Consider the following 10,482-nt stretch of genomic DNA (forward strand, 5'->3'; position numbering starts at 1 on the left):
GCGATGAATGATGGATTGTTCATAATATTTCAGTTACTGCATGTTTCTTTACATCAATCCCTAAACAATTCCCCCCGCACTAGCACCCCTACACATGTTATCCTTCATTCATGTGACAGCTATAGCAACAGTTTAATGACAAGGCTGGTGTAGACTAATAAATATCCCAGACATAGATATGAGGGGTATTTCTTATGAACTATGGAATGTACAGCATTTTAGAAAAGCAAAAACCCACAATTTAATGCAAACTGATAACATGTTAAAGGAGAAACACACTGGCACAGATATCAAGATTATTGTAATCATTTAGCAAATTTCTATACCCAGACAGTTATTAGTATAAGCCTGATGTGATACAGATAGATGCACTTTGCAGATGGGTGTCTTCTTTAAGTCAGATTATCACAGGACCAATTTGGATTCCCTGGGAACCTATTATTGTGCTTGTCAGTTTTAAGTCTCAGTGGGAAGATAAGGAAAAGAAGTGATCATCAGAACGACATAGAATAGAAGAGATAGGTCAGCTCAGTGGTCACTGTAAAGCGGTCCCCTAAATATCGAAAAAACAGACATCAAAATATACTTCTATACACTGCTCAAAATAGTAATTGTATACAATGCTTAAGAGAGTAGTCTGGGAGCTTTGAATGGATGAGGAGCTGAGAAAACTCCTAGATACTGGTAGTGTGATTTTCATTTAAGTGGTGGTAGATTTATCTCTGAAAGCTACAAGTTGCTGAGCCTATTTTAAGTTTAGAAAGGCAAACCTGTGTGTTTCGCTGTATGAAAAGAACTTTCATATATGTTTGCCTGCTTGTGAATAAGACAAAGGAACGGTCCAGCGTGGATTTTTCCTGGTGTCTCTGTCTCATCCATAGAAAAGGTGCTGGCACTCATACCATAATTCCCCCACAAAATATAAAATCACACACCCATATACAGGTGTGGGACCTGATATCCACAATGCCCTAAACCTAGGGTATGAATATGTACTATAACAGGTAGAAAGAGGGGTCATTAGAAATCCATTCTTTACCACTGTTGCTGAACAGTAGAGCTTAGTTACATTGTGACCCTCTCTTCCATTTAAGCCCTCACCGCTGTCTGAAGGAAGGGTGGTGTACAGTAGTTAGACTACTAATTATATACTGTAACAGCAAAACAAACAAAATACGGAAACTCCTTATCCAAAAAGCTCTGACTTACGAGATGGGTGTCTTCCATAGACTCCATTTTACTCCAAATAATCCAAACTTTTAAAACCTATTTCCTTTTTTTCTATTATAATAAAATATAACCTTGTACTTGATCCAAACTACAATATAATTAATCCTTATTAGAAGTAAAAACAGCCTATTGGGTCTATTTAATGTTTACATGATTTTCTAGTAGATTTAAGGCAGGAGTGACCATACTTTAACAATACCAGGTCTACTTTTCCCATTATGATATACATCCATAAAAGCATTCTGTTCTATAGAAAATATTACTTAAATATTATAGTGATTTATGAGATCATTTTTATTGCTATCATAGCTATATTGCAATATATTGCTATTATTGCTATAATTTACACAGTTGTCCGCCCCAGCATACAGGTTATTCAGTGGTGCTCAAAGGGAATGTACATTTGAACATAAACTTGAGCACAAACACACTAAAGTTCCTACTCTGGTGGGTGTTGCCTGTGGGATACTCACCCAATTTACTTCTCCTATGTGGAGCACAGCAGTGTCAGACTGGAATACCAGGGGCCCACCAAAAACTTCAGACTAGGGGTCCACTCTCAGTACTATTTTCTTCCTCTCCTCACTCAACCTCTATTCTCCTAGTCTGTTTTCTTTACATACTATAATCTATTATACCCATCTATTAAGCCCTTTTTCTCATAGAAATAAGGAATGACCATGAAATAGTCCAAATGTTTAGCAGCATGAGGGCCCACTGACCCCTGGGCCCACCGGGAGTTTTCCTGGTATCCCTGTGGGCCAGTCCGTCACTCTTGCTCACTAGTCTGTGACTATATTACACCCCTGGGTTTACTATAACAGGGTGCTAATATGTCACTTGGTAACCTCCTTTACTGGACCCCTTTTACTCCAGCTTCACTAATGAATAGTGATGGACGAATTTGGGACATTTTGCGAAAAATTTGCAAAATGGTGAAATTGCGCCAGTGTCCATAAAAACGGACGCCGGCGTCCATTTTTTTTTTGACGCTGGCGAATTGTCGATGGCAAATTTTCACGGCGGTTTCGTTAATTTATTCACCGGCGGCGAATTGTGGGAATGTTGTGAAAACTGGATGTGCTTATCTGCTACACCTGGCAGGAACTGCTGTGTATCACAAAACATTCTGCTATGTTTTTGTTCTGCAGCAGAACATTCCATAACATTCTGTAAAGCACTGCAGAACACAGTGGTATTATATAAATAACGGGTGTAAATAATTGTCTTAAAAATGTCCTTGGCTGTAGCATATATTTATAATTTTACATTATATGAATATATAATTTTAAAAAAATACACAAATGTTTGTAATGTATTTATGGTACTTCATAGATGCTCATCTCACTATCTAGTTGTTAGACTGAAGATGATGAAATGCTTTGTTCACCTTCATTGGGCTTGAGGCAATGTGTGGCAGCACCTAGCACCTAGTTTTTGTTGTAATGTGATGGCTGATTCAGTTAATGCCTTTAAGAATGGCTTGGATGATTTTTTGGACAGACATAATATTAAAGGCTATTGTGATACTAAACTCTATAGTTAATATAGGTATGGGTATATAGAATTTTAATTAAAAGTAGGGAGGGGTGTGTGTATGGATGCTGGGTTTTCATTTGGAGGGGTTGAACTTGATGGACTTTGTCTTTTTTCAACCCAATTTAACTATGTAACTATGTAACTATGTATTGTTAAAACTACTGGATTTGTGGGTGGCAGGTTGGACATCACTTTCTGCATTGCAGAAAGTGCTGCCTCCCTTTTTACCCTCATCTTCTACAGTTCTAGGATTTATAAAGAAGATTAATTATCACCGAGTTGTAGGGCAAATAGCTGTATTATGTTTTATGGAAATATCTAGAAATGAAAAATGCGATACTATGCAGTCCTCTGAGAACAGCAGCATCTTCAGAAGACTGTGTTCTGATACCAAATTTATTTGCTCAACTCTTCTCACTTTGGCAACGATAGTTATTTCACAGCTCACTGCTGCCATCTATCAGCAAACAGTAGAACCGCAGCCTATGTTTGCTAGCAAATTTACCAATTTGTAATGAAAGAGGCTTGGGGATTTAGGTAAATGTTAGGTCATATGACAAAATTCTAGGCAGTGCTTAATAACTTGGATACAAAAAAAACATAACCATATCACAGTCAATAATTAGAAGGTAGCTAGTATTGCATAAATATATCTAGTATAGGTAATTCTAAAACAACTGGACTTGCTGAGTAATCATTGAAGACGTTTCACTACTCATCCAAGCAGCTTCTTCAGTTCAACTGACTGGTGTGGGAAGTTCTCGGCATATAAACTCTTCCCAATGATTTAATCCCTTTAATGATTACTCAGCAAGTCCAGTTGTTTTAGATGTACCTATACTAGATATACCATGGCCTGGATGAATGAAAATTGTCATAGTCAGTATTGCAAAAACATATTAAGGTGACAGATAGGTCTTAAACATTCTCCACTGGCTCTCTAAGTTTTCATTCGTGAAAAGATGCACTGATATATAGTTGCACTGACATAACGTTGCACTGACATAATGTTGCACTGACATAAAATTGCACTGATATAAAGTTGCACTGATATAAAGTTGCACTGATATAAAGTTGCACTGATATAAAGTTGCACTGTTGTAGATCAAATACATCTGCATTAAAATGGAAAATTAGTTTTCCTTGTTAACAACTGAACAAGGGATAAACACTATTTCTATAGTATGACCCTATCATATACATAATGAAAGCAAGGGGTGAATATTAATTGACTGGGCTTTCAGGCCTGATGTATAATTTTAAAGTACCTTTGCATCTCTTTGCCCTCAGGGAGATACAGATTTCAGCTCAGACTATATGGTTGTTTGCGGAATCTATTAACTCAGGCTCACCTGTTTACACTTTCTAAGAAGCTTCCCCTGCCAGCTCTATACACATAATCGCCTCCCTGGATTATCCTGATTATCTTCAGCAATACATTTGGCCTCAGTCATTTCCCCAACCCCATAACAGACTCCTAAATTAGCACTTTCCTATAATTCTCCCTGCTGGGAATAAATGAGCACAAGCAGAACCTGCAAACATAGAAAAGAGTTGAAAAGAGTTCTGTTCTCCAGTAATAGCAAAATGCCCACTAAGGTCAGGGCCCAACAGGAAAAATCCCTATAGCCTGGCAGGCCAATCCGACACTGGATTAATCCCTTGTTCTCTCCCAATTCTGCAGTGCCAAACTGTAAAGTTACCATGTTTCCATTCACATATCATCACTGTGTGTCAGCCAAAAACCATGTCAGGATTTGTGTTTTACTGCAGTAGACAGACATAATATCTGCCACTTCTTAAATGCAAGGAAAGTATTTGATTCTGTCAGAATTAAAGGGGAAAAAAAAACACCACAGCGCTTTAAACAGAAATGTAATTATCAAAGCCTGTGATTTGAAAATGAATGAATAACAGCTCATCAATATTCCAGGCCTGTGTACCAACAGGCAAAAAAAGCAGTGGAGTTTATTGTGATCATATTCTGGATTTATTACCGCTTCAGAATGCAAAGAAGCCGAATAATCAGGAGGCGTGAGACTAATATTACTGTGATACTGACAGGCAGCGCTCTGAGCGTACACCGACTGAGCAGTTATATGAAGTGAAGACACTTAAAACTTCACAAGCTGACGCATAAATATCCATAAGAAGGACAGAGCATATCACAGACAGCTGCAGGATAACAAGATCTCTGTTCGGTGCGCTTCAATATCAGAACAAATAGATGGGATTAAATGTTCCTGTTGTGCAGCAGTACAAAGAGTTATATATGAAATTACAACAAGGAAAGAGCCTTTGCTAACCCCCACAATTCTGAAACAGAATTGTATTTCAACATTGTCTGGTATTTTATAAATCTACATGTCATACTAACTTTCCCCATTATGATAAGGCAATAATAGGAAAGGAAATGATTATTAATCATTTCCTTTCCTGTTATTGTCTTAAATGTAATCATCTAGCCCTGCATTTTAAAAGTATTCTTTATATGTGCTTAGAACCAGCCCTGAACATTACTCCTGATCAACATGACTATTACAAGAATAATGTTAATGTTTATAAGTAGTGATGGGCGAATTTATTTGGCAGGCGTGAATTCACGGCGAATTTGCGCGATTCGCTGCCGGCGAATAAATTTGCGAAACGGCCGCTCAAATTGTCAATTGTTTTTACTCCGGCGTCAAAAATGTACGCCGGAATAAAAAAAACGTATGCCGGTGTCAAAAACGGACACCGGCGTCAAAAACGAGACTCTGGCGACGTTTTGCGAATTTTACGGCGTTTCACGAATTTCCCGGGAGATTCGCCAATTTTTCGGCAAAGCAAAACAGTGCAAATTCGCCCATCACTATTTATTAGCCAAGGTAGTGTAAATTGGCCACGTGAAGTTCTTTAATCCCTTTCCTTAATCCCTCTACCTTTCTCGCACCATATGCCTTAACAGCTTCTGCTGGCATTGAACATTGACCCCTTCAAATTTATATTTATTTGGTGTACAAAACAATCATACATTTATCCAAAAAAAAAACATACCAGACAGAGGTACCTCAGAATTCCATTGTCCCTAAGTTGCTCCCTCCTAAAGCATTGGATACTTTATCAACTCATTTACTACATACTCCCCTGATGTAAGGAGTTGCTACTCAATGGAAACCAATCCAAATCAGGTTTGTGATAGACAATATACCCTGTCATTTCCATAGGCTATAACTTTACTTTATTGCTTTATCTATATGTTATTGTTATTCCTGATACAAAATGAAATGAGAATAAAGTGCATTATATGAATACATTAAAGACATGAAAAGTTTCTATAAACTGTCCTGCTGCATCTCAATCAAAATAAGCAGCACATACTTCAGAGAGAGCGAGAGGATTTTCTCTATTAGCGGAGACAGAGCAGTAAAGAAATGTATGGCCAGAGGCTTAAATATTTTTAATTAAAGAGCTTTTGTTGAAGAAGGATGTGTGCAAAATGATTTGATGCTCAGCAGTGAACAAAACATGATTTACAGTTATTGAAGAGCATGGTATTCATGCCTCACTTTGCTTAAATAACTCTAGCTGATGGCCAGCCTTCCTGCTTGGCTCCTGTGTATTATTAACTATAAAAAGACAAATCTAATTAATAACATACTTCCCTTACATTCAGTCCATCAGAAAGAGGGATTGGCTTAAACGTCTTTCTTTAAGTAAAACGATAGGAATAGTAATGAATAGTTTGTTTACTGGCACAACATAAGCTCCATATTCCATATAAATAGATCTTCACATAGATATAGAGATGTTTCAAGTCTCAAGGACATTTGTGGGCCTGGAATTAAGTTAACCCTCACTTACAAATAGGTGAATAAAAAATAATGAATGGCTAATAGCCTCACGTGTAGTTGGGTGCCTCGATATTAAAAAAAGTCCTTAAGGCCTGACATTGAACAACACCGATGATGGCAGAACAGACCGAACTTTTTGAGGCCCTCTCACAAAACAGTGGGGGCGGAAGATATGACTCAGAGAAGAAGCTGAAAGATCCAATCATGTCATTGACAAAATTAAAATAAATCCATATGGCTTCAAAAAAAAGAAAATCAATCATTTAAATATATCTGATTTGAAATTAGTGTCTTTGTTAGTGACGGTCGAATTTGTCCCGAAAAATTAACGAAATTCACGAAAAGGCGAAAAATTCACAAAACGCTGAAGTCAATGGGCATCAAAATTATTTTGATGCGCGTCAATTTTGACACCCGTGACACTTTTTATACACACACCTATTTTGTCCAAATGCATCAAAGTCGATGAGTGTCAGAATAATTTTGACGCAACAAGTTTTATGCGCAAGACTATTCTGACGTGCACCAAAATTTTTTGGATGCAGCGGATTTTTTGCTGGCGAATTTGCACCTGGTGAATTTATTTGCCCATCACTAGTCTTTGCTTATCAGATAGCAAAATATCTATTTGAATGCAAATGTATTATAAGAAATGTACATGTCATGAATGACTGGTAGCACATGGTACTCTACCCAATGTCACATGCCAGTATGAAACTTGAAATGAACAATCTCAGTGGTCCCTAGGAAGTGGTGTCACTCTCACCCAAAATGTCTTTAACTGAATGATCGTGTTGCCCACAACAACCAGAGGATTTTTCAGTCTAAACTGGCTGAACAGGACATTAGAGAGTTGCTAAATTTTTGCCATGACATACTGTATTTTGGTACCTCCAATAGTTAATAAGCCCCCTCAACAGATTGATAATCACATGATCAGATATCATCATTTAATGATAGGTCTGATAACAAAAGCAGGTGAGGCAAAATATAATTTTCTTGTTGACAGTCAGTTGAACAACCCTGAGCTAGACTGCCAGGAGCTGAGATATTCTCTTTATGACCACAGTCAGCTTTGGAAACAGGGTATTTATTAGATATACAATGACAAATAGAATCAACACCAAAAAACGTAGTTTAGATGATTAATTATCACTGTCAATTATCAATTATCAAATACAGTTGGCTCATCATCTCCTGTCCAAATGTGATAATTTACTTGAATCTTATGATTATACAAAGCTGGTCCTTAATGGTTTCTGTCAATGTTGTGTACATTTTTTCCAGCAATGTATTCATCATGTTGTTTCTTGCAAGAGGTATACGCAGTATACAGTATATGTACAACAAAACAGTGTTTCCCGCAACAATAAAGCAAATTCCAAAATGTGAGCATGAGATATAGGTACAGTATATATAACTAAATAATTTTTATATATATTTTTTTTTTTTTCTTAAAAAATCTACTGAATTAATCAGGGTTATTCTTAATATATCGAAACATCTATTTGATTGCTAACATTAATCAATTAAGCAAAGGCAAACATTGATTTACTGTGCACATCCACCTTGCTGAAATAGGCAAATCATTTCCAATTACTATGAAACCGGTGCACTTGTGTCGCAACATAACACTTCTATGTAACTCTGTTAACCCCTTAAGGGTCACATGCTACGAACAGTTTATACTAAAAGAGCACACAATGGTAGAGTCTGGTTTCTTTATCTGTAATGGTTCAATTAAAATTCTGGTCTCCATAATGAAGTGCACTGTAAAGGATCAATAAATGTACTCTGAGGAAAAAAACTAATTATTTCTGTCTGTCTATCTGTATTTGTGTATTGGTGTGTTATTATACACACTGCTATCAGCACTGGGCATTGTATACGTTTTAGTCAGGAGGCTAATAAGACTATTAACCATCATCTGGAGCGTATTCAGATTCTGCACTTTGGGGTGGGGGGCAGAATTAAGCTGTATGCCAAATATTGCATCATTATCCTAAAAGCTATTGCCAATCAAATAAAACAGGCACATAATGCTGATTACAGAATAATACAGTTATTACAGAATAACATACATTTGCTTCGACGTTAAGGAGAAAATCCTTGACTTCTAAATGCCAAGCTTATAATACTAACACTTGATTAGCAGATAATGAGAAATACATATCACAAGGCAGAGAAGCGCAGATTGTATTTAAATCAAACAACGATACAAAGCGGTTTGGCCAGATCTGTTTTTCTGGGCTATATAATATGAATAGAGTTTTCAGCTACATCGCTCAGCACTAAATATGATGATTTTACCGAAGAGGGATGAGCAGGGAGGAAGGATTAGTTGGCATTCTGCTTTGGTGTGAAATTCAGCAGGGTCTGGCCAGCATCCAGCCTGGAGCATGAAACAGATTAGAGCATGGTAATGCTGCTGTCAGGAGCACTTTTGCTCTGCTATCTATCCTTTCAGTGGGACATTATTTGGGTTGTGCAGAGTCTGGCTCTCCTACTGAACAACACATCATAAATAAAGTAGTTCTAGCATCTCTGGCTGCCTCCCTCCCAGTTGTTCTCTGCAGTCTATGCCCTGACCAGTTACACACAGATACACAGGGACTGGTCTCTCTCACACACACACACTGCACCCCCTAATGTCTCTTACACCCACCAAGGCACACAACACCTCTGTCCCAAACTGCTGCCTAAACAGAGACACTACCAATAGCACTTCTGCATTCCAAGGACATCACAGCAGGACAGGAGCAGACTCAGACTGTCCCCACACCACACTCAGACAAAGGGCACCTGCCAGCAAGGAGGAGCATGGAGCCAGGTCTGTGAGAGTCTACTGTACCTTGGAAGGCTCCAGCAGAGACAGCAGGGTGAGGAGGAGGAGGAGGCGGCTGTGAGGAGACTGCATGATACTGCTCCCCTGTCTGGCCAGCTCATCAGCAGCAATGTTTCCCACTCCACATCGTGCGCTCTCCTTGGTGCTGATCCAGCCGCCAAAGTTTGGAGGCCGGCGGAAGGCGAGAAGAGAGAGAGAGAAAGCGAAGGGCTGGAGGGAAGGTGCAGGAGGATGTGGCAGGAGAGCTTCTAGGAGAGGTGCTCAGACCTGGGCAACGGATGTGACATCACACAGGCTCAGGGGGGCTCTGCTTGCAGAGATTTGGGGGCTGTATCTTCTAGGGGAGAGCATGACTGGCAGAGTCGTGGTGAGGTGGATAAACGAATGAATTGGCCACGATCAGAGAGAGAGAGCTCTGACAGAAAGTGCTCACTTTACACTCCGCTCGATTCTGCTCCTTTCTGAATGCACTTGGGGGTACTGGGCTCCCTCACACCCTCAGCGCAACTCTTCTGCCTAATCTCCACCTCCTCATTGGATCTGTGGAGCCGCTACTGCCGCCGCTACTGCTGCTCCTTCTCTAAATGCCACACTGACAGTCTGCACTGACACGCGCTCTCCTTGGCTCCCTGCCTTGTGCTGGGGATGATCACACGCCCCTCTAGTACCATCAGACACTTACTCACCCACTACTCACCTGGATCACACTTCCCTCTGCTGCTACTGCTATTACTACTGCTATTACTAATGCTATTACTACTTCTATTACTACTGCTATTACTACTGCTATTACTATTGCTATTACTACTGCTACTGCTACTACTGCTAATTATTACTACTACTGCTATTATTACTGCTATTACTACTGCTACTACTGCTATTACTACTGCTACTGCTCCTACTGCTATTACTACTTCTATTACTACTGCTATTACTACTTCTATTACTACTGCTATTACTACTGCTATTACTGCTAATAGCAGTAGTAGCAGTAGCAGTAGTAATAGCAGCAATAATAGCAGTAGTAGCAGTAGT

At 38.9% G+C, this 10,482-nt stretch overlaps 1 protein-coding gene across 1 annotated transcript in view; it reads right to left on the reverse strand.

Annotated features, from left to right (window-relative positions):
• The window catches only part of olfm3.L (olfactomedin 3 L homeolog), an 85,299-nt gene extending 75,079 nt beyond the window's left edge, over window positions 1-10,220 (reverse strand). Inside the window, exon 1 of the mRNA XM_041589357.1 lies at window positions 9,454-10,220. Within this exon, the coding sequence (XP_041445291.1) occupies window positions 9,454-9,519 (66 nt within the window). The 5' untranslated portion in view covers window positions 9,520-10,220. The remainder of the gene's footprint in view (window positions 1-9,453) is intronic.
• Between the last annotated feature and the right edge of the window lie 262 nt (window positions 10,221-10,482).

This window comes from Xenopus laevis, chromosome 4L (assembly GCF_017654675.1).
Source record: "Xenopus laevis strain J_2021 chromosome 4L, Xenopus_laevis_v10.1, whole genome shotgun sequence".
Lineage (NCBI taxonomy): Eukaryota > Metazoa > Chordata > Amphibia > Anura > Pipidae > Xenopus > Xenopus laevis.